This window comes from Lontra canadensis, unplaced genomic scaffold (genome assembly GCF_010015895.1).
Source record: "Lontra canadensis isolate GAN:19392208 unplaced genomic scaffold, GSC_riverotter_1.0 scaffold48, whole genome shotgun sequence".
NCBI lineage: Eukaryota > Metazoa > Chordata > Mammalia > Carnivora > Mustelidae > Lontra > Lontra canadensis.
Genome location: NW_022631042.1, coordinates 9,136,523 through 9,161,379, shown reverse-complemented (window position 1 = coordinate 9,161,379; position 24,857 = coordinate 9,136,523). Strand labels below are relative to the sequence as shown.

General features: G+C 42.6%; 1 protein-coding gene across 3 annotated transcripts in view; it reads left to right on the top strand.

Moving 5' to 3' along the window:
- The window catches only part of NAPEPLD (N-acyl phosphatidylethanolamine phospholipase D), a 49,453-nt gene that overhangs the window by 3,509 nt on the left and 21,087 nt on the right, over window positions 1–24,857 (top strand). For 2 of the 3 annotated variants that reach the window (XM_032873301.1, XM_032873303.1), the window contains exon 2: window positions 17,410–17,716. In XM_032873301.1, coding sequence (XP_032729192.1) covers window positions 17,410–17,716 — 307 coding nt within the window. Of the gene's footprint in view, window positions 1–13,364; window positions 13,428–17,409; window positions 17,717–24,857 lie in introns of those variants that run through there. The other variant, XM_032873302.1, reaches the window with a different exon arrangement.

Genomic DNA, 24,857 nt, shown 5'->3' with positions numbered 1-24,857 from the left:
TCATGTTTGTCTAAATTGGGGGTCTTCCCAGATTAAGGGCTGGTAACATATTGGCTGAACGGGAAGTGCCTGTATACTTCCGTGCTCATTTGTAATCTCTCGTTTTTAGAGTAGAGTTGTCATAATAAACCCCAAGCTTCCTCATTGTTTCTGGCACCTCTTAAACTGGTAAGGTGCTTGCTTGTTTTGCTAAGACCCCGATGCTAGGACACCTGGACAGCAGCAATGATTAGTTTGAAAAGTTTTCTGTATTTTGAGGGTCCTTCAAACTACAAAGATGTTTGTTCTCTTTTCAAGTCACTGTGTTCCTTCCTTTGGCTTGTTTGGAGAGTTTGTGAAAAGTACTGCATATATTTCAGAATATTGTGCCGTTGGTGCATAAACAATGAATCTTGAAACACTGAAAAAAAAAAAAAAGAATATTGTGCCGTTATATGGTTGAAGTATCGAAGGACAGTTTAAAAGAGTTTCTAGGGCACCTGGGTGGCTCAGTGGGTTAAGCCTCTGCCTTCGGCTCAGGTCATGATCTCAGGGTCCTGGGATCAAGTCCCGCATCGGGCTCTCTGCTCCTCGGGGAGCCTGCTTCTCCCCTTCTCTCTCTCTGTCTGCCTCTCTGCCTACTTATGATCTCTCTCTGTCAAATAAATAAAATCTTAAAAAAAAAAAGTTTCGAGACTTCCTTTTAAAAAAAATGTTAAGGCCCATTTATCTGTTTACGAGCTAAACTAAGTAAAATACCCTACTGAGGTGAAATGTGTCCTTTATCTTTTTATGCTCATCATATGTTCTTTTGGTCCAAGTGTTTTTTTTATTTTTTTATTTTTTTATTTTTTATTTTTTAAAGATTTCATTTATTTATTTGACAGAGACCACAAGCCGGCAGAGAGGCAGGCAGAGAGAGAGGAGGAAGCAGGCTCCCCGCTGAGCAGAGAGCCCGATGTGGGGCTCGATCCCAGGACCCCGAGATCATGACCTGAGCTGAAGGCAGAGGATTTAACCCACTGAGCCACCCAGGCGCCCCTGGTCCAAGTGTTTTTAAGATTTTATTTGAGAGAGAGGGAGAGGGAATAGCAGACTCCCAAATGAGCAGGAACACTGGGCTCGATCCTGGGATCGTGACCTGAGCCCAAGGCTCTTAACTGATTGAGCCACCCAGGCACCCCAGTCCAAGTGTTTTTAAACATAATTATGATGAGCGTGGCTTATAAACAGCCCCAGCTCTATCCCCAGCCACAGCTGGACCCTTGGAATGTCCTGTAACCCTCTGGCCTGATGTGCTTCACCTGTGAAGTAAAGGGGTCACAGAGTGATGAACTTGAGTCATGGAATGTTCAAGTGAGAAAGGACTTTAGTATGCACCGGCCCAACCTGTTTAATTTATAGATTTCCTGTTTCTTCTCTTGAAAGAGTTTTTAGCCTATCATGATCTTGCAAAACTGAAACCTCAAAATGAGACTTTTCTCCCATTTCACTTTAACATTCTTGGGTGAAAGTTGATTCCTCTCTCATTCTTTGCTCATTTCGTCTCTCAATTTTATTTGTAGATGAGATGTTCATCGTGTATAAATGTATATGTGCTGTTCAGAGCTTATGTTTTTTTAACTGCATGAATATGAATGCTGGTGGGCATAGTGGGTATTGAAATGAAGAAATTGACAAGCTCTGGACCATCTCAGCAGTATTCTTCTGGTTAAGCATGAATATGTAGAGCTTTATAATTCCTATAATTCCTTGATAATTCCTTTATAATTCCAAATATCTTAAATCATACTTTATAATAATGGTCATCTCTGATTTACTATAAACTGCTCACATTTTTGTAAATTTTGCTGAAGACATAACTGTGCATTTATATGGTACCCCAAGGCCACATAGTGGTCACTCCTCCAAGTTTTTCTGGGACTGACAGTTTCTCAGGATGGAGGACTCTCCATGCTGTGACTGGGTAAGGCCCGGGCACACTAGATGTCTTGGTCCCCCTGCCCGAAGGTGTCTCAATCGATCGTGATTAACAGTCCTTCCCAGTTGGAAGGATGAAATGCCAAGGGGGGTTATAGGAACTCAAAAACATCTTTTCAAAGGCAAGGAAAATATCTTCAAGGCCTCCTGGATATTATCTGTTTATACAACTGGAGTATAGAACTATATAAATAAAATCACTTGTTCTTTTCTGTGTAACCTTAAACGCGAACAGTTTAGTGATTAAATAGGTCACATTTGAACTCTTCTCCATGTAAAATTAAAAGGGCAGTTATATTTATAAGGGAACTTATCAGGGAACTACTAAGTGTTTTTTACTTTGAAAGGGAAAAAAGAGGACATTGTTGAAAGCAAAAAAGGCTAGCCTTGCCCGTGAGACTGTAACTGTTGGCTATATGCTGCCAACTTGGAACATGGTATCTGTTCAAGATAAACTTACTGGATTTTTCTTGCAGATTTAACATGATTAGCGGAAAGAGCACGGGCTCTGGAATCTGATTCTACTTGGGTTGGATCTCCAGGCCCAAATGTTAACCAGCTTTTTGACTTTATGTAAACTGCTTTTTTTTTTTTTTTTTTTTTTAAAGATTTTTATTTATTTATTTGACAGAGACCCAGTGAGGGAGGGAACACAGGCAGGAGGAGTAGGAAAGGGAGAAGCAGGCTCCCCACGGAGCAGGGAGCCCCACGCGGGGCTCGATCCTAGGACCTTGGGACCATGACCTGAGCCGAAGGCAGACTCTTAATGACTGAGCCACCCAGGCGCCCTAATGTAAATGGTTAAACTCAGTCAACCTTTTGTTACATCGCCTTGAACATAAGGATGACCTCTATTCCTGGGACTGTTGAGGATTGAGTGAGATGGTGAATGTGTTTAAAGTGGCACATAGAAAGCAGTGAACTAGAGCGGTCACGCATGCTGCGCGGCTCACCTGAGTTTGCATTAGGAGAGATTCCGTGTTTCCATAGCTTCCCTGACCTTCGCAGCTGTGGTTATTGTCTCAGTTGGGGTTAGTTTTGGGAGGCTTAGAGCTGGAAAAATCAGAGTGGGTCTGGTGGCCCCTGAAGTCCTAGTTCTTGTGCCATTCCTAGGAAGTGGCCTTCACACTCAGGGTGGCTCCGGCCAGCAAGATGCAGGAAAAATCAGAGTGTCCCCCTAGCCCTTCAGGGAGACTCCCAGAAGCAACATGGGAGACTTCCGTTCGAATCCCAAGTGTCGGTAGGGCTCATCCCTGCTTGGAAAGGTAGGAAAGGTGGTCATTTAGCTGGTGCCTGGCTAGCTACCCTAAGTAAAACTGGTCCTCTGTTACTGAAGAGGAAAGAGGGGACTAGATTTTATGGTGGGCCTCTTCTAGGTTTTTTGGGTTTTATTTTGATTTTAGGACATTTTTAAACTTTATTTATTTTTGAAAGATTTCATTTATTTGACAACAAGTGAGAGCGTGAGCACAAGAAGAGGGAGTGGTAGAGAGTGGTAGGGAGAGGGAGATGCAGTCTCCCCACTGAGGGGCTCCATCCCAGGACCCTGGGATCATGACCTGAGCCAAAGGCAGATGCTTAATGACTGAGCCACCCAGGTGCCCCTAGAGCATTTTTAATTAGGTTTTTTGTTGTTTTGTTTTTTTGAGAGAGATGGGATGGGATGAAAGGAGCACAGGGAGAGGAGAGGCAGAGAATCCTAAGCAGCCTCCATGCTCAGCTCAGCACAGAGCCTGATGTGGGCACCTTCACAGGACTGTGACGTCATGACCTGAGCTGAAACCTGGAGTCGGACACTTCACTGGCTGAGCCACCCAGGCGCCCCGGCATCTTCTGATCTTTCCGACCAGGTCACAGCTTTATTGTTATAGGATTCAAGGCCTCAAGAATTTCCCCGGATTTTTTAGTTTTTATTTCCGTAATTAAGTAGTAAGAACACCCTCTGTTGGCTTTTGTCTTGTTGTCCTTTGGTTACTGTTGCTTCTCCTACAATTTGATTCCCAATGAATCTTTTTAAAAACAATTAACTCTGTCCCAGTGAAGAATAATTGGAAGATTGAACTCCTGATCTTCATTTATTTATTCTATAAGTATTTCTGGAACACTCCTCACGTAGAGGCTGCTGTGGGTTATCATAGACCATGTCAATTGTCATCGATTAGGTTTCTTTTTCTTTGGGTTTGGCTTCCTGGGAGCACGGAGTCGCATCTGTGACTCAGCTGGACTGAAGACAAGTCTGTGACCTCTCCCACTTGGCTCTTAGCCCTGTGGTCTTCCCAGTCCCAGCACCGTGTGGCCGTCTCGGGGTGATGCTCCCTCTCCAACTTGGAGTGTGGGGCAGGGAGGAAGGGCTTTACGGTTGGCATTTGCCAGGCTAGCATACATTTGGGGGTACCGGAAAGTCCTTTTGGTCCTTCTTAAATGTCTGTCCTACTTGTATGCCAATGACTAATTCAGAGTAGCTGTTCTTAACCCTGCCTGTGTATTGGGATCACCCACAGAGCTGTTTAAAACTCTCTGGGGAACCCCCACCTCACCTTTTGATTCAGTAGGTTCGAGTATAGTTGTTTTTTTTTTTAAAGATTTTATTTATTTATTTGACAGAGAGAGATCACAAGCAGGCAGAGAGAGGCAGGCAGAGAGAGAGGAGGAAGCAGGCTCCCTGCCGAGCAGAGAGCCCAACGCGGGGCTCGATCCCAGGACTCTGAGATCATGACCTGAGCCAAAGGCAGCAGCTTAACCCACTGAGCCACCCAGGTGCCCCTCGAGTATAGTTTTTAAACCATTGGTCATTCTGATGGGCAGCCAGCCTTGAGAATCCCAGGTTTAAGGCTTTGTATCCAGCTGGCTTAGAGATACTTAGGCAGGAGCCCCACTTTGGTGCCTATCTAGTCACACTCCAGATCAGATCCTTCCTTAATTACCTGTTTTGACCACGGGAGGCGGAGGCGGGAGAACCCTGAGACTAGTTGGTTTAGAGATAGAAGACACTGAAATGCTCTAGGGGACATTTAGCCAGCGTTGGCCTGGCTTGCCTGTTTTGCACACTCCTATGATGGAAAGCTTCTCCTTTGAGCCAAAGAATCTTGCTAACTGGGGCTCCCGGGATGGGGAGAGTGCTGATTGTAGGTGTGGCTACTATTAGTGTCCTGAGTTTGCACATTTTTCTCCCTGGGGGGCAGACAGGGGAGATAAGGAGGTGAAGGTGAGAGGATTATTACTTTCAGAACCAGGACACTGTTCAGGGTTTAGGAAGGATCTCCTGGTGGATTCAGAAAGTTGCTGAGGCCACAAGGAGCTATGGGTTTGCACAGAAATCCTGTGGAGAGTTGTGGTTTCATGTTTCTTTTGAGTTGTGTGAATTCTAGGAAGACCAGGGCTACTTTTACTCAAATACAAGAACAAAAACACGTTCTACAGTTTATTTCAGTTTGTGCCATTACCCTTACTTAGCTCCCATATTTTATTAGTGCAGAAATTTAAAAATGGATTATATGCTTAGAATATAATGTAGTGGCTTACAGTTGTTGTGGGCTTGTTGTGTGCCAGACACTGGGTTTAGGATTACGTACATTTTGTCCAATACCGCAACGAAAGGGCATCAGACAAGGAAACTAAGACTTAAGAGGTGACAAGAGTACCTACCAAGTTAGGAAGTACCTTTTTTTTTTTTTTTTAAGATTTTATTTGTTTGTTTGACAGAGAGATACAGAGAGAGAAGGGAACACAAGCAGGAGGAGTGGGAGAGGGAGAAGCAGGCTTCCCTGCGAGCTGGGAGCCCGATGTGGGACTCAATCCCAGGACCCTGGGATCATGACCTGAGCCGAAGGCAGACGCTTTAACAACTGAACTACCGAGGCGCCCTTCAACTTAGTATATCTTAATAATACCAGGAATTAGATAGTAAATTAAAAACGCCAATCAAAAAATGTATATAATTAGGATGTCTTGGTGGCTCAGTCCCGCTCCCTCTGCACTTTCCTGCTGCTTGTGCATGCACTTTCTCTCTCTCTCTCTCTCTCTCACTCTCTCCAATGAATAAAGTACTTTAGAAGTATATATAGAATTGAACTTAAAGTTCCTTTGAACGTCAAGATTATGTTAGTTGACCTTTTGGGGATGTCACGTGGTACGACACTGAACCTGCTGTTATACTGTCAGTAGACGGACTGAACAGGGTCTGACCTCAGCAGTGCCCTGGGCCTTGCTTCCTTGTAAAAGCTCCCACTGTTGGTTGTTGGTTTGTTGTCATTTACCTTTTCCTCAGGAAGGATTGATGAGGCCGATGTCCAGGAGTCTGCGCTCCGGCCATATTCCCTTGTACATGAGCCAGAGGCTCAGGGAACCCCCCTGGTGCCTGTCTCGCTTTCCATCCCCCTCTGTTGACATCAGGGCCCCATAACTGGTTGTCTGCATCCAGAAGCTTGAGAGCCTCTTCGGTGTGCCTGATGCTGGGGACCTTAGAACTTCTCTTAAGTGCAAACCCTTTGGCATAGGAGAAGTATTTGGGCCAGTTGTTTTGGAAACGTCTTATCCTAAAAACTGTAGTTTTCAGGATTCATAGGTGATACTTCTGTAAACCTGTTTCTCCAAAATCTGTAGGGTTGCTGAAGAGTTGTTTTTTTTTTTTTTTTTTTTTTTTTTTTTTTCTGCCTGGAGTTTAGATACAGTAGACAGTCAGTGTTTGGTAAATGTCTCTAGAAATGATTGAAGTCTAGGCCCTTACAAATTATACCTGGAATCTTTTTAAAGGGTGAAAATCTAATGGCTGTTTGATGATCAGATTTGTCATGAAATCTCTTCTGAAATATTTTAAGCTTTAAATGATCTCCTGCTTTGCCTGATAAACCCAGGAAACTACACTTCCTCCAAGTAGTTAAGGTTGGTGTTCTTGGCTGAAAGACACTGTGCTTATCCCTTGCGAACCTGGCCTGGGAAGGCGGCTGCCTCCAAGCTAACTTTAGCTGGGGACTTCCTACCAGGGAGTAGAACACCAACCGTGGTGGCGGCCACGTTGGAGAGGGGGGCAGCCCTACTGTGGCCGAGCAGGCTTTCTGGGGCAGCCACAGATTGTTAGAATTGGGGAGGTTTGAAGGGGCCTTAAGGTTATGGCTCAGGCCTCTCTTTCTATGGACGGAGAGAGTCTTAATGATGGTAAGTGACTTTTTTAAAAAGGACTTTATGTATTTATTTGAGAGAGCGTGCATGCGAGTGGAGGGAGAAGCAGAGGGAGAGGAACAAGCAGACTCCACACAGAGCGTGGAGCCTGATGTGGGGCTGGATCCCACAACCCCGAGATCATGACCTGAGCTGAAATCCACAGTCCATGCTCCACTGGCTGAGCTATCCAGGAGCCCCGATAGTGACTCTTTAAAAGTCTTTTTAAAGCTTACAGACTTCAGGGGCGCCTGGGTGTGGCTCAGTAGGGTAAGCGGCTGTCTTTGGCTCAGGTCATGAGCCAGGGTCCTGGGATTGAGTCCCACGTCGGGCTCCCTGCTCAGACAGGAGCCTGCTTCCCCTTCTCTCTGCCTGCCTCTCTGCCTACTTGTGCTCTCTCCCTCTCTGTCAAATAAATAGACATCTTTTAAAAAAAAGCTTACAGACGTCAGTGTGGATAGTTTTGACTTACTATGGTTTGACTTTTCGATTTTTTGACTTTATGACGGTGGGAAAGGCATACGTATTCAGTAGAAACTGTACTTTTTTTTTTTTTTTTAAGATTTTTATTTATTTATTTGTCAGAGAGAGAGAGGGAGAGAGAGCGAGTGTGAGCACAAGCCCACAAGCAGGCAGAGGCAGAGAGAGAAGCAGGCTCTGGCCGAGCAGAGAGCCCGATGTGGGACTCGATCCCAGGGCACTGGGATCATGACCTGAGCTAAAGGCAGTGGCTTAACCAACTGAGCCACCCAGGCGCCCCTAGAAACTGTACTTTAAATTTTGAACTGTACACCAGCTGACGGTTTATGATGTGATTCTTTTTTTTATTATTATTTTTATTAACATATAATGTAATATTTGCCCCAGGGGTACAGGTCTGTCAATCGTCAGGGTTACACACTTCATAGCACTCACCATAGCACATATTATCCCCATTGTCTATAACCCAATCATCCTCTCCCTACCCACCCAAGATGTGATTCTGACAACTCCGGGGCTCCCAGTCAGTCTCGTGATCGCGAGCGTCCCCAGCTGACACACTTGCAGCCGTTCTGTCCCCCACACACCCATTCTGTTCTTCACCTTCAGTACAGTAGTCAATAAATACATGAGCCGTTCAACGCTTTATTACAGAACAGGCTTTGTGTCAGATGATTTTGCCCAGTTGTAGACTCATTTAAGTGTTCTGTGCATGTGCAAGGCAGGCTAGGCTAAGCTGTGATGTTTGGTAGGTTACGTGTGGCAAACGCATGTGCTAATTTTCAACTTTCAGTATTTTCAACTTTAGGATGGGTTTGTTGGGATTGTCACCCTGTTGTAAGTTCAGGAAGTTGGGACCAGAACTGAAGTCAGAGATAAAAAAGAGTGTTTCCCCTTCTTACCTTTTCTTTCTATCCAGGATCTATAAAGACCAGTTTCTCTCTCTCTCTTTTTTTTTTTTTTTTTGGAGAGAGAGATCACATTCATGTGTGTATGAGCAGGGCAGAGGCAGAGGGAAAGATTGAGAATCTTAAACAGGCTCCATGTGACATGGAGTCTGATGTGGGACTCGATCTCATGATCCTGAGATCATGACTTGAACTGAAATCAAGAGTCAGACACTTAACGAACTGAGCCACCCAGGGGCCCCTCCATTCCTTTTCTTTATGCGGGGGGGGGGGGGGGAATATGTATATCTTTTTTTATGGGTTATGCTTTTATTTTTTAAGAGATTTTATTTATTTATTTGACAGAGAGAGACACAGAGAGGGAACACAAGCAGGGCAAGTGTGAGAGGGAGAAGCAGGCATCCTAAGGAGCAGGGAGCCCAATGTGGGGCTCGATCCCAGGACCCTGGGATCATGACCTGAGCTGAAGGCAGAGGCTTAATGACTGAGCCACCCTGGCGCCCCTGTGGGTTATACTTTAAAGACAAGAAGCTTTCTTTTTGCATAATGGATTGAGACACAGACAGGAGAGAGGCCACATTTTGAAAGTATATATTGTTCAGATCTTGGCTGATGGAATAATGAATGAACCCTTAAGCAGATCGGGGAAACACTTTTTAAGTTTCTCAAGCTTCAAACTAGTCTTTCCTCCCCATATTCCCCAACGTTTTCAGTTAATGAATTGTATCATTTAGGCCAGAAATGAATCTGAACTTTTTGTTTGCATTATTTTTAAGATACTAAGGAGGTGATAACTGTCATTTCAGTAAACATCCTGCTTTATGCGTGTTTTCTCAATTTGCCATAACATGCCATTTTATTTGTTATTATTATTATTTAACATTCCATTTTAGTAGGATTATTCTAAGGATTCCAGTTAGAGTACTGTGGGTGGTATTTTAAAATGGACTTTAGTCTTAAGCTGCCTTGTTTATTGTTTCTAATTCTAATCAGACCTTTGCTTTCTTACTTAAACGAAAAACTCTTATTATAATAGAGAAGACACCTTGTGTGTATGTATTTGGGAGACTTAAAATCTTTTAATAGCCTGTGAAATGACTTTTTAGTTCAATATACTGAATTTGGTCAAATAGTGAAGAATTTTCAAAGCCTTTGGTGTTCTGTGATCAAGAGCATTTGTTGTCCTTGACCAGTTTTTGAAAAGAGAACACATTCTCTAGTTGGTATCCTGGAGAGTCAGGTTGAGTTCTGCACTCCCTCTTCTCAAAACTGTCTGTTCTGAGTCTTTGTTGCTTACGGTAACTTCGCATTTCTTTGTGAATTACTTGTGTCAGAACACAATCTAGTAACAAATTCCGCGTCCTGGGGCGTCTGGGTGGCTTGAGTCGGTTAAGCGTTATGCATCTGCACTTGACTCAGGGATGATCCCAGGGTCCTGGGGTTGCCCTCCCAACCCCCCTCATGCCGGGGCCTGCTTCTCCCTCTGCTTCCCCCACTTGTGCTCATGCGCACTTGTGCTCATGCGCACTTGTGCTTTCTCACTTTCTGAATTAAACGGATAAAATCTTTAAAAAAATTTCATGTCCTCATTTTAGGGGAAGAAAATGCATGGGAGTACAATGGGGAGTACAATGCTTCAGAAGCAGTGGCACAGTCTTCCTGAGGAATTTTTTTGCAAGAGTCCATTTTCTAGAGTCTGGAAGAGGCAATGTGGAAACAGGGCATGATTGGTTAGGAGGTTGGGGATTTCCTTAGAGCGCTGGCGGGTCCTCTTTTCAGGGTAAGGGAAGCTTGCCAAGCTGGGTTGGAGGATTGGGATAGGATTCCTTGATAAGGGTTTCCCATGAGTGCGGGCTGATTTGGGTTTAGGTTTGTGGGCTATTCTCGGGGCAGCTTCCATTCTGGGGGTCCCGATAAGCGAATTAACTTGATGATTCGTTAAAGTAAGTTTTCTGTCTGTAATCAGATGAACACTTTATAAGGCAAATTTAAAGTTTCTTTTTTTAGCACAAGAAAAAATATATACATTTTTTAAATTTTATTTGTCAGACACAGCGAGAGAGGGAACACAAGCAGGTGCAGAGGGAGAGAGAGAAGCAGGGAGCCCAATGCAGGGCTCGATCCCAGGACCCTGAGATCATGACCTGAGCCGAAGGCAGACGCTTAACAACTGAGCCTCCCAGTCACCCCTATTTTGATTTTTATAAAGGATCAGGAAACTTAGATTTTTTTTTAATGAAAAAAAATTTTTTAAACAAAATTAAGAACAATTTCAGCAATCTATTTTTAAGTCTATCTGGAATTGTAGAATGTTCTTTCACTTGGATTCAAAGGTTCTAGTTATCATACTTTTTATATTTTTACTGAACATAAATAATAGTAGAAGGCACAATATGCATTTGGTTAGTACTTGGGAATACTAGCCCATGACGTGATTGCTCCTCATTACAGCCCTTCAGGGAGACATTTGGTTGTTATCTTAATTTCACAGATGAACAAGGCCATGTTGAGACAGGTTAAGTTACTTTCCCCACGATGATTTCTCTCTAGTTAGTGGAAAAGCTAGACTCCTGTCTTCTACAGCCCCAACCAATGTTCTTTTCACTGTTGTGAAGGTTAATTTTTTTTTTGCTGTGATAGATTTCTATCTATTTCTATGTACACATATATCTAAATGCATTTTATGTATATATGTATACACATAGGTATTCTAAATTTTTTTTTTAAGGTTTTATTTATCTATTTGGTAGAGATCACAAGTAGGCAGAGAGGCAGGCGGGAGGAGGGGGGGAAAACAGGCTCCCCACTGATCAGAGAGCCCAGTGCAGGGCTCAATCCCAGGACCCTGAGATCATGACCTGAGCCAAAGGCAGAGGCTTTAAACCACTGAGCCACCCAGGCGCCCCTAAAATATTTTTGATTAACCTGTTATTAAAGGTTGTCATAACTCAATTGTAGTGTGCTCCCAGGTATTGTATATTAAGCTATTAGCTTTGTTTTCCTTTAACATTTTAGTGAAACTGGTTGTTAAGTCAGCAATGTGAGGTTAAAAAAAAAATTCACTGATAACAATTAATGCAGTACTTTCTTTGTTGATGTATGGGGTGTACATACCTCCCACAGAACATTCTCCCTTTCATTAACCAGTGTACTTCCCACGCTAGGACAAATCTCCCCTCCCTACCAGACTCCTGAATGCATGTGGGGATTAACACCAGTCTTCTGGGAAGTCTGTATTGTCTGTGAGGGATGGAGACTGTTTAGTTTAAGCTGTGGAAGCCCTTTGCAGACACTTTGGTGAATTGAAATAGTTTCGTTAGCTATGTTACCTAGCATTACAGTATAAGGACACTTTTCACCAAAGATAGGACTGCAGCTCTAAAAGGGTGAATTTCATGTTATTTGAGATATCTGAAAATAGAATTCTGAATGTTTTCCAGCTTTCTTGTCAGCATCTTTGTGGGTATGTAATGGATAGTCACTCAGTTAGTATTTATTAAATGTCCCCTCTAGGAATAATGATTTGCAGTGTCATGATTTATGAGCACGTTGAAATCCCAAGCATACATTGTATTAAAGTAATTTTTTTCTTTAACTTTCTGAATGATAAAGCAGTGCATTCAATTCTAGGCAGCTGGCAAATCTTAAATGTCAAAGAAAGAAAGGATAAAACATTTGCTTTTGAAACAGAGAGCCCTTGTTTTTTGAAAGTGTTTTACCCATGTGTGCAGTTATTAAAATAAAATATTTGTACTTGGCAGACTTGTCTTCACCAAATGTCACAGGGATGTGGGGTAAGTCCTTCTCCTGTTAAGTAGAAATTAATCTTCAAAGAAATGTAGAGAATGTAGTTGATAATTACTGGATGGAATTTATGTCGTCCTCTTCGTAACAAATTGTTCTTTAAAAAAAGAGCACTTACATTAGTGTTCCTAGGGCTTTGTTTAAATTTGCTTCTGGATTCTAAATTCAGCTGTTGTTCACAAAGTTAGCTGTTCACAGAGGAAAGGAGGGTCAATACATTAATTGTGGTTCTGATTCTATTTAATTACCGAGGCTAACGTTTTTGTTCTTTGTCTAAAATCTGTATCTGCGTATAAAAACTGGTGTATTTCATTAATGTCAAGACAGAACTTTTATGGACATTTGAACACCACTGATACCAGGTTATGTCATATAATGGATGGTCTTATAATAATAATTTTACAGTCTTAGTGACACATAAAATGACAGTGTGCACCATTCATGGTGCCTTGAATTGGATGGAAATCAGCATTCGGTAAAGATCCTCATCAAGTTTTGAACCCTTATAACACAGTTTGTTTCCCATGTACGCACATCTCCTTTTGCTTACCGCTGGGCTAAGAGGAAGGCTGAAATTTTACTTGTTAAATTTGGAGAGAGTTCTAGAACTAGAAATAAGGAGGAGATTTGCTACGTTTAATTAAGGAAACTCCAGCCTGAATGTGTTATCAGGCTTGTCTGAATTTACAAAGCGGAAAGCAAGTGACCAGCAGGGCCACACACAGAACCCACTCTTGTTCTGTCTTCGTTTTTCCCATCATTTGATCTTTTCAGTGTTTGAATATGTGCCCCGTGAGGCTGTTGCTGTGCCCTCGAGAGCGGCCAGAACACCTGGAGGTGATGAGGCCCCTTCTCCCGTGGCCCAGGCTCCTGTGTGTCCGCCCGCCGAGGCTCACTTTGTTGCCGGAGCCCCTGTTGGTAGGGCTCGTCCCTTTGCACGTGCACGGAGTGGACTGCCAGTACTTTTCCTCCGAGAGAACAAGTCCAGATTGTTACAGTTCAGGTTTTCATGTCCTTCTGTATTTTTCCAAATCATTTCACACTCAGTGCAGAGTGCCCACATAGCGTGTAGCCTGGACGCTGTCGTGGTTGTGTATGATCCTGTGAATACATGTCCAGGTATTGAAGGATATTTAAAAAAATTGTGGGCAAGGGGCACCTGGGTGGCTCAGTGGGTTAAGCTGCTGCCTTCGGCTGAGGTCATGATCCCAGGGTCCTGGGATCGAGTCCCGCATCGGGGTCTCTGCTCGGCGGGGAGCCTGCTTTCCCCCCCCCTCTCTCTGCCTGCCTCTCTGCCTACTTGTGATCTCTGTCTGTCAAATAAATAAAAAATCTAAAAAAATAAAATAAAAAAATAATGGGCAAAGGCCCGGTGATGATAAGAGGTGGCGGTGAGGTGGGAGTGCGTGCATTTGAGGAAGTAGAACAAGGCCACGTGTCTGCCGCAGAGCAGAGTGTGGGCCAGGCCACAAACACCCCCACGGCTCATCTTCTTGCTGACTTCTGCCCTCATTCTGAGAACCAAGGGAAGGTTCTGGAGATTTTTCCTTTTTGTTGGTTGTATCAGATCTGCCTTTGAAAAGATCATTCCCGAAGACTGGATTTTGTGTGTGTTGGGGTGGAGGGCGTGTTCAGAGAGGACGGCGGCTCTTTGCTGGAGAGCAGTTTCTGTGGGTGGACTGGGGTGAGAGCCTGAGTGGGTGGAAGAAAATGGGGACGGCATGTAGAGACTATTCATTACTTAAGGATAAAGCAGAGCACTGAACCCATTTTTCCACTCCTTCTACTCCCGGGTCCCTGGAAACCTCCCTATTCTCTTACCTTCACTTGTGTCACCTCCAGTGCAGTCTGGGTCCCAGGGTCACCATGTCCCTGCATGTCCTTGAGCACATCTACTTGGACGACTCCCTGTCGTCTCACCCCCATCTCAAGCTGACTGGGTCAGAAATCCATTCTCTCTTGCATCCTCCAAACACTTGCTTTCCCCTAATTCCTTGGCTTGGTCATTGGTTGTGTCCTTTCTGCCTCCTGCCACTCTACCCATCCCCCAACCTGCCCTACGAACAGCCCAAAGTTTGCCGTCACCCAGAGGCTTAGGTCTTGCTGATTCACTCTCTTGTTTCTTGGATTTATTCTGTGCTTTCTCTTCTCACTGTCACTGCTTCCTTGTCTTTTGACTGGCCTGCTATACCTCTTAGTGTTTCAGATAGAAAAGGGCTTTGGGGGGCACCTGGGTGGTTCATTCGTTAAATGTCTGCCTTCAGCTTGGGTCATGATTTCAGGGTCCTGGGATTGAACCTCGCATCAGGCTCCCTGCTCAGTGGGAAGCCCGTTCCCCCTCTCCCCCTCCCCCTGCTTGTGTTCCCTCTCTCACTGTGTCTCTCTCTGTCAAATAGATAAATAAAATCTTTAAAAAAGAAAAGAAAAGGGCATTAGGGATGCCTGGGTGGCTCCTTTGGCTCAGGTCATGATCTTGGGGTCCTGGGATCGAGCCCCACATGGGGCTCCCTACTCAGTGGGGAGCCTGCTTCTCCCTCTGGCTCCGTCTCTCCCTCTGCGTGTGTGCTTTTTCCCCTCTCAAATAAATAAATAAAATCTAAATGAGAAATGGGCATTGTGATACCTACCCTGAAATTTTGCTAGGAGCAGTAATTTAAATGGCATTTGTGAAACAGGGAACAGAGGGGCTGCCTATTTCCTCTTCGCAAATTTACCTCCCTGGTTCATGTTTAGCGACACGCTTTCGTTTTTGCCCTGCTACCAGAGTTGTCTCCTTTTTAAGCTCCTTCGTTTTTTTCCTCATTTCTTGCAGGGCAGCCAGACCTCCTTCAAGTCTCAGGCCAGGCTCCAGATCGGATCCCAGCCCTCAGGCTCTGCTGTTGGCTCTCACAAGCCTTCGTTACTTCTTATGTCCCAGCCGCATCACATGACTCAATGTTGTCTCAAAACTCTATTTTGACTTTGCTTTGTGGTTTTTGAATCAGAGGGTCCATTTCTCCTTTCTCTTTATCCTCTGATTGTTTTAATGAGACCAGAATTTATTACATAGTTGGTAGGAATGTTATATATGTATAATATATATGTATATGTATGTATGTATAGGTCTGTGTGTCTTCATAGGCCCATGTATGTATCCCACAAACTGTCGATCATCACAAGGGGTTGGTAGCATCAGGTCAGTTCTGCCGTCTATTAGACAAAAATAAAGTCTCTAAATTTGGTGCGTTTACATCTGTTAAATGAAGGGGGGTTTAAGTGGTTGGTCTTTTTTGTTCCTGCCCTTTGTAAAGTCCTGGGCCTGAATTTAATTATAACCCGGGGAATTACAGAGCAGTTCTTCGAGAAGAACCGAGATAACTCACCCAGATTCTTTGCTTTCTGGTGGAATTTAAAGAATTGAGATATATGGCTAGTTCACAGGATTACGGAAAAAAGAATTAGTATGTGGTGAGTGGCAAGCCCTATATGGACATTGTGTGATTTTGATCCTTTGAACCCCCATGAGGTAAGGAGGTATTTTACAGATGAGGAAATTGAGGCCTAGAGAGGTGGTTATTTGCTTAAGATACAAAGCTTGTTAGGCTGTCTTAGCCACGAGGCTCCCAGCAACCAGTGGTGCTGAGTACAACACCGTGTGCTCTAGCTTTTGCCAGCTGTGGTTTCCCAACACTGATTATTCCCTAGACCAGACACTATTTTACTGTAGACGGTTTGGAAAAATAGTTTTAGTTCAGTGTATGTGTTCATCCTAGCCTTTATGTTCTTTTCCCTTTCCCTCCCAGACAGTATTTCTATGGTAAATATCACCAAGGCCATAAAAATATTTGGCTTTCTGTTGTGTTTATTTTGTTATGAAATGTATTATGTGCATGCATTGTATTTAAACTGGACAGAAAGCAAATGTTTGCTTAATAGAATCGGAAAGAAATGAAATTCATGGCAGATAAATGTGTAGTCTTTTTTAGGAAAGATTTATTTATTCGAATGCACTCACACACATGAGCAGGGGAGGGGCAGGGAGGGGCAGGGAGGGAGGGAGGGAGAGAGAGAATCTCGAGCAGACTCCCTGATGAGCACAGAGCCTGACCTGGGGCTTGATCTCATGACCCTGAGATCATGAAGTGAGCCAAAATCAAGAGTTGGATGCTCAAATGACAGCCACCCCCATGCCCCTGGATCAATGCATATTCTTAATACGTTATCACTTTTATGTATCTGGAGTATCTACATAGTTCAAAATGAAGGATTTGATTCCTTGGGTTAAGTGGTGGTGGTGGGAATAATGAGGCCAACAGCTAACATTGTCGAGCTCTTGCCGTGTGTGTATGTGTTACATTTGTTATATACATGTTACATGCATGTTTCTAAGTGCTTTATGTTAGCTTTTAAAACCTCTCCATAAACATCAGAGACATGTACTTTTGTTATCTCCTTTTTACAGATGAGGAAATCGAGGCCCAGAGAGAGTAGGAAACTTATCCAAGGTCACTACACTGTCTTGGCAGTTCTAAATCTGAGTTAATTCAAATTTGCATGGTTCACCATTTAAATACATTATTGAAATATCTCTCCACTAATGTTATTGTCTTGGGATCTGAACTCAGTGTGTTTTTTAGGGGAATTGGTAACAGATTATCTTCAAAGTAAAAACGGCTAGGCCTAGTGGAGTACTGAGTTATCTTCAAGGAACTAAGGCAGTCCTTCTCACTGTGTGTTTTTAACAAAAGTATTTTTAAAATTCAGGTATGAAATGCACATTCAGGAAGATCCTTTAATTGTAAAAGATACCATTGAAATGGAAAATTTCGTATGTTTAAATGCTGCCTGCTGGGTGGACCTTGCTTTGGATTACAGGAGATAAGGAGTATTTATAAGGTTTGGCAGGAATAGGTAAAGCAAACATCTTTTCTAATTAGCAAGCTATAATATTGGATTCAGAAATTGTGTTTTGCCAAAAGAAAGTCTGAGCTGATAGAGACCTACAGTTTTTATAAGCTTGAGGAAATTTCTCTTTCCTAAGAAATAATACTACGGATGTTGTGTGATAAGTTTTAATGCCTTTATGTTCAAGTCCATATTTCCACTCCTTCTGTTTTTTTAGTTCTGAAAAGGACATGGATGAAAATGAAAGCAGCCAGTCCCTGATGACGAGCAGCCAGTATCCCAAAGAAGCAGTAAGAAAACGCCAAAATTCAGCCCGGAGCTCTGTAGGAAGTGATTCTTCTAGGTTTTCCAGGAAAAGTTTCAAACTGGATTACAGACTAGAGGAAGATGTAACTAAATCAAAGAAAGGAAAGGATGGCAGATTTGTTAACCCATGGCCGACATGGAAAAATCTCTCCATTCCAAACGTTCTCAGATGGCTGATAATGGAAAAAGATCACAGCAGTGTTCCAGGCTCCAAGGAGGTAGAATTTGGTTTTCTTGTGTGTGGGGGGGCTGCGTATTTACTCTTATTATTACTTAATTTTGCTGGGAATTGTATTATGACTCTCCTTTTGAGCCCCTTTTATGTGATAAGACCTAGGGTCAGGTTCTGGGAGAAAATTGAATACAGTGCCCTTAAGTTGATAATTAAGCGACGAAGTACATATATTAATAACCAGCTCTGATCTGTGGCAACTAGAGGTAGGAATAGAGCATTTTAGATGTATGGGCAAGGAAGCAATTGATTCTAGCTGGTGGGGCTGGAGACAGCTTCCTGGAGGAGGCTGTATGTACTTGAGCTGGGCCTAGAAAGACGAAAAACATTTTGGCAGTGGTTTTCATGTGGATGATGGCATGAACAAGGTCATGGACAGCAGTAAATACAGGACATGTACCATGAAGTAGGAACCTGATTTTTGTTTGGAATATGAATTATGAAGGTTAAGACATTGCCCAGAGTGCTTGGCTACCCCCCACCCGCATCCTTGGATAAAGTTGTTAAAGCTAGAAAAGAGATTTTCAGATAACTTATCCAGACCTTTAAAAATTGGCAGTAGGTCACTGACCTTTAAATATGTGTGTTTTACCTAGGATAAAACGTATTAACATTAGGCATGCAGCTTATTAGAGCAGTGTGGTTCTATTTGCAATGGGGTGGGTGGCTCCTAATTGCCAGAGCCTTCCCCCTTCCCTCCACCTTTCTTAATTTCTTGCCCCATTTCACCACCTGTCTCCTTTGGCCTCTCTTTTCTACCAACCCGTGTCCTGCTAGGCTTTGTGGGGAGTGGGGAGAGCGGGAACTTGATGTTGGGAGTGGGGGATGGGATGAAAAGAGTGGGGGCATCCTTGATGGCTTGCTTGATCTGTGGTGGGAAGCATAGCAGGGGTGGGAGTTGGTGGGGGTTGGGATGGAGGTGGCAGGAGATCCTTTACCTTGGTAAGTGTTGTTGCTCTTGTTTTTAAGGATATGGGATTTAAAAAAAAACCCTGATATTGTCACTTTGATGTTAAGGAATGTACACAGTATTAATCCTAGTTAACAAATTCATTACTGTGAATAATACTTTTCCAACACCTTGTTAGAATGAGGCAGGGCATTAATAGATAAAACCTGACAACATGGGGGCGCCTGGGTGGCTCAGTGGGTTAAGCATCTGCCTTCACTCAGGTGAGGATCCTGGAGTCCGGGGATCGAGTCCCACATTGGGCTCCTTACTCAGCAGGGAGCCTGCTTCTCCCTCTCCCTCTGCTGCTCCCCCTGCTTGTATACTCTCTCTCTCTGTCAAATAAATAAAATCTTAAAAAAAAAACAAAACCCACCCCAACACAAACCTTACTACGTGTTTCAACTTTGACAATGGGAGGAACAAGAACCCTCCCCCCCCCCCCCCCCCCGACTTGTTTTCTCCTGGAGAATCAATATGAAGAGCAGCATGGGCCTCAGCTGTGAAGAGGAGGGGTGGGGCTGGAGGCTGAGAGGATAGGCTACCACTGTGCAGTGTATTTCTTCCCTTTTTTTTTTTTTTTCTTTAAAGAATGTATATATTTAGAGAGCACATGTGCCAGAGTGGGTGGGGAGCAGGGGGAGGGTGGGACGGGCAGAGAGAGAGAAAAAATCCCAAGCAGACTTCGCCTTGAGTGCAGGCCCAACATGGGGCTCGATCTCATGACCCTGAGATCATGACCTGAGCCAAAATCCTTAAGCGACGGAGCCACCCAGGCGCTCTTCCGGTTTTCTGAGTCACTGGTTCTAAAACTGCAGAAGTAAGCGATGGTAACTTTAGTTCTGTTCTATTTCACTTGGGAAATGAGTGATCACATGAAGGCAGAAATACATCTGCGCCTTCTAAGGATTCAGAGATATTCTAGAAACTGGGTTGAATCTCTGAGAACTTGCCAGGCTAGTGGTTTTGAAGCTCTTATCCTGGTGCCTTTTGAAAATCTGATGAAAGCTGTGGACCCTTTTTTATAATTTCAGTGAGTTCGTGGACCCTCTCAGGCTCTTCCAGTAACTCATTCATTCACTCATTTATTCGTTTAGTGAGTATTTACTGAGCACCTGCTGTGGGCCAGGCACACAGTTCTAGGTGGTGGAGACAGAGCCATCAACACAGCAGAAAGATGCCCTGCCATTCTTAGACCTTAGGTTTAGTGGAAGAGAGAAATAGTAAACAGATGGGTAGATTATGTGGTCTATTAAAACATGACTAGTGCTTTGAAGAATAAAAAAACAAAGAAGGAAATTAGGGTGATGCATTCTTTAATGAAGTGTAAGTTTTTTTTTTTAAAGGTAGGAGATTTTAATTTTTTTTTAATTTAAATTTTTTTTAAAGATTTATTCATTTATTTTAGAGAGAGTGCAGGGGAGGAACAGAGGGAGAGGGAGAGAGAAACTCAAGCAGACTCCATGCTGAATGTGGATGGAGCCCATCGAGGGGCTCGATTCATGACCTATGGGATCATGACCTGAGCCGAAACCAAAAGTCAGATGCTCGGCAGACTGTACCACCTAGGTGCCCCAGCAGACTTTTTAAGTTGAAGTATAGGGGTGCCTGGGTGGCTCAGTTGGTTGAGCATCTGCCTTTGGCCAGGTCTTGGTCCTAGAGTCCTGGAATTGAGCCCCACATTGGGCTCCCTGCTTGGCTGAGAGTCTGCTTGTCCCTCTCCCTCTGCCCTACTCGTGCTCTCTCTCTCTCAAATACATAAGTAACATCTTTAAAAAATAAATTGAAGTATAGTTGACATATAATATTGGTCTGAGATCTATAACTTTCTGATCTGGAAATTACATCCATTACTCAGTGTTCACCGCTCACCGATAAGTGTAGGTACCCACTGTCACCACACAAAGTTATTACAGTATTATTGACTCTGTTCACTATGCTGTACTTTTCATTTCTTGACTTTATTTAATACATGTGTGGGGGGCAGAGGGAGAGAATCTCAAGCAGGCTCCATACCACCCAGCATGGACCCTGAGGCAGGGCTTGATCCTACGACCCTAAGATCACAACCTGAGCCAAAATCAGGAAACACTAATTTTCCTGAACCGAATGAGTCACCAAGACACCCCCCCCTCCACAACCCCGCATGACTTAATTTATTTTACAGCTAGAAGTTTGTACCTCTCTCTTCCCTTAATCCATTTTATCCCTTCCCCTCCGCACCTCCTCTCTGGCAACCTCCACTTTGTTCTCCATGTGTATGAGTCTGTTTCTTTAAGTTTGCTTGTTTGTTCACTTCTGTTTTTCACATTCTACATATAGGTGAAATCATAACGGTATTTGTCTTTCTCTGTCCAACTTATTTCACAGTTGATTATTAGCTTGAAAAGCTGAGAACAGGATGAGTCTTAGTTGGTATTAAATGCAACTCTTTCACAACAGAAACCAGCAAACACCCTTCAAGATGAAATTATCTCTTCATCTATTGATGGACACTTAGATTGCTTCTGTATCTTGCCTATTGTAAATATAGTTAACCCTTGAGTACAGATAGCATACAATGTGTGTGTTAATGGACTGTTTGTTATTAGTAAGGCTTCTGCTCAACAGTAGGCTATTACTAATTAAATTTTGGGGATGTCAAAAATAATGCATGGGTTTTTGACTGTGCAAGGGTCAGTTGCCCTAACCCTCACATTGTTCAAGGATCCGTTTTCATATTGTAGTAAATATAGGTGTGCATAAAATCTTTTTAAATTAGTGTTCTCTTCTTCAGATAAGTACCCAGAAGTAGAATTGCTGAGTCATACCGTATGTCTGTTTTTAATTTTTTAGGAAACCTCCAAACTGCTTTCCACAGTGGTTGCACCAATTTACGCTACCAGCAGTGCATGAGCAATACCTTTTTTCCACATTCTTACCAATGCTTGTGACTGACTTTTTGATACTAGCCATTCTGAGTGGTGTGAGGTGGTATCTCATTGTGGTTTTGATTTGCATTTCCCTGATGAGTGATGTTGGGTATCTTTTCATGTGTCTGTTGGTCATCTGTATGTTTTCTTTGGAAAAATGTCTATTTCGGTCCTCTGCCCATGTTTTAATTGGATTATTTGGTTTTTACTGTTGGGTTGTATGGATTCATTATGTATTTTGTATGTTAACCCCTTATCAGGTATATCATTTGCAAAGATTTCCTGTTCAGTAGGTTGCCTTTTTATTTTATTGATGGTTTACTTTGCTATGCAAAAGTCTTAGTTGGTTGTGGTCCCAACTGATTTAGTCTTGGAAGATGGTATATTTTTAGGAATATATCCATTTCTTTTAGGTTATATAATTTGTTGGCATGTAATTTTTGTAGTGGTCTCTTATCCTTTGTATTTCTGTTTTGTCTGTTTTAACTTCTTTTTCATTTTTGGTCTTATTTATTAGAATCCTTTATTTATTAATTAATTTATTTTTAAGAACCAACTTTTTGTTTCATTGATCTTTTCTATTTCAGGTGTCTATTTTCATTTCTTTCTGCTCTGATCTTATGTCATCAGAGCTGCTGTTTCCTTATTTATTTTATTTCTAGATGATCTATCCATTGATATAAGTTGGTGTTAAAGTCCCTTAGTATTCGTGCATTACTGTCAACTTTTCACTTTACATCTGTTAATATTTATTTTATATATTCAGGTGTTCTTATGTTAGGTGCATAAACGTTTACAGTTGTTAAAGCATCTTGTTGGTTTGAGCCCCTTATTATGTAATTGCCCTCTTTGTCTCTTGCTACAGTCTTTGATTTAAATTCTATTTTGAGTGATAGAAACATTGTACCCCAGCTTTTACCTTTTATCCCCCACCTTCCCTTATGCATGGAAGTTCTTTTTCCATCCCCTCACTTTCAGTCTGTATGTGTCTTTAGGTCTGTAGTGAGTCTCCTTCAGGCGGCATATTGATGGGTCTTTTTTCTTTTTTTAATCCATTCTGTCACCCTTTGTCTTTTGATTAGAACATTTAGACCATTTACATTTAAAGACCTTGATAGGTATGTACCTACTGCCACTTTGTTAACTGGCCATTTTGTTAACTGTTCGCTGGTTGTTTTTGTAGTTCCCTGATCTTTTCTCCTCTTGCTCTGTTTCCTTGTGATTTAATGATTTTCCTTAATTATGGTTGGACTCCATTCTCTTTCTTTCTCTTTCTTCATATGCTACAGGTTTCTGTTACCTGGAGGCTCGTGAATAACCTGTCTCTAGCAGTCTATATTAAGTTGATTTCACTTCAGTCCAAACACATTCTAAAAGTGCTGTTCTTGATTCCCACATTTATGTATGTCACGTCAGATTTTCATGTTATTTTGTGTATCCCTTTACTCATTTTTTTAGATATAATTGATTTTACCACTTTTGTCTTGTAACTGTCATACTAGCTTTATAAGTGGTTGATATACTACCTTTACTATGTGTTTGCTTTTACCAGTGAAGTTTACCTTTCACAGTTTTCTTCTAGTTACAACCTTTTCTTTCCACTTAAAGAATTCCCTTTAACATTAACTGTAAGGCTGTTTTAGTGGTGATGAACTCCTTCAAATTGTTTGTCTTGGAAACTGTCTTCTCTCTTAACCATTCTGAATGATAGCCTTGCTGGGTACAGTATTCTTAGTTGTAGGGTTTTTTTTCTTTCAGCTCTTTGAATATATGATGCCACCTGCTTCTGGTGCAAAGTTACTGAAAAATCAGCTGATATGTAACTGTTTGCTTTTCTCTTGCTGCTTTTAAGATTCTCTGTATTTAATTTTTGCCATTTTAATTGTATGTGTCTTTCTGTGGACCTCCTTGGTTTCATCTTGTTTGGGGCTCTCTGTGCCTCATGGACCTGGATGTCTGTTTTTTCTCCCCAGGTTAGGGAAGTTTTCAGCTATTATTTCTTCAAATAAGTTTTTTTTTTTTTTTTTAAAGATTTTATTTATTTATTTGACAGAGAGATCACTAGTAGGCAGAGAGGCAGGCAGAGAGAGAGGGGGAAGCAGGCCTCCTGTCAAGCAGAGAGCCTGATGCGGGGCTCGATCCCAGGACCCTGAGATCATGACCTGAGCCGAGGGCAGAGGCTTTACCCACTGAGCCATCCAGGCACCCCTATTTCTTCAAATAAGTTTTTTGCCCTTTTCTATCTTCTCCTTTGGGGAGAATGTTATTACACTTGATGGTGTCACTTTTTTCTTCTTATTATTCACTCAGTTGCTTTTTGTGACCCTGTCTTTCAGACTGTTGGTCTGTTCTCCTAAATTCTTTAATCTGCTGTTGGTTTTCTAGTGTATTTTTTATTTGAGTTACTGTATTTTTCTGTTCTGACTTGTTCTTTGTTTTTTCTTTTTGTTGAAGTTCTCACTGAGTTCATCCATTCTTCTGTTTCAGTGAACATCTTTATGACCATTACTTTGAACTCTTATCAGGTAGATTGTTTATTTGCATTTGTTTTGCTCTTTTTCTGGGGTATTATTTTATCATTTGGATCATATTCCTCTGTCGCCATATTTTTGTCTGAGTCTCTGTGTCTTTTCTATGAAGTGGGTCCACTGTGTCTCCTGTTCATTCTTTTTTTTTTTTTTAAGATTTTATTTATTTATTTGACAGAGAGAGGGAGAGCACAGCAGAGGGAGCAGCAGAGGGAGATTGAGAAGAAAACTATTGGCGGAGCAGGGAGCCTGATGTGGGGCTTGATCCCAGGACCCTGGGATCATGACCTAGCTGAAGGCAGACGCTTGACCGACTAAGCCACCCAGGTGCCCCTGTGTCTCCTGTTCTTCTTTTTTTTTTTTTTTAAATAAGGTTTATTTATTTATTTGACAGAGATCACAAGTAGGCAGAGAGGCAGGCAGAGAGAGAGGGGGGAAGCAGGCTCCCCACTGAGCAGAGAGCCTGATGTGGGGCTTGATCCCAGGACCTTGAGATCATGACCTGAGCTGAAGGCAGAGGCTTAACCCACTGAGCCACCCAGGTGCCCCTCCTGTTCTTGAAAGTAGTTGGCTTGTATAGAAGGTGTTTTGTGGTGCCCAGTAGTGCAGTAATCCCTGGTCACCAGAATCAGCCCCTCCAGAGTGTTTACTGTATGGGCTGCATATGCCCTGCTGTTGTGGCATTCCCACCAAAAGTGTAAGAGAATTCATCCTGAAGTTTTAAGGGTGCAGCATGTT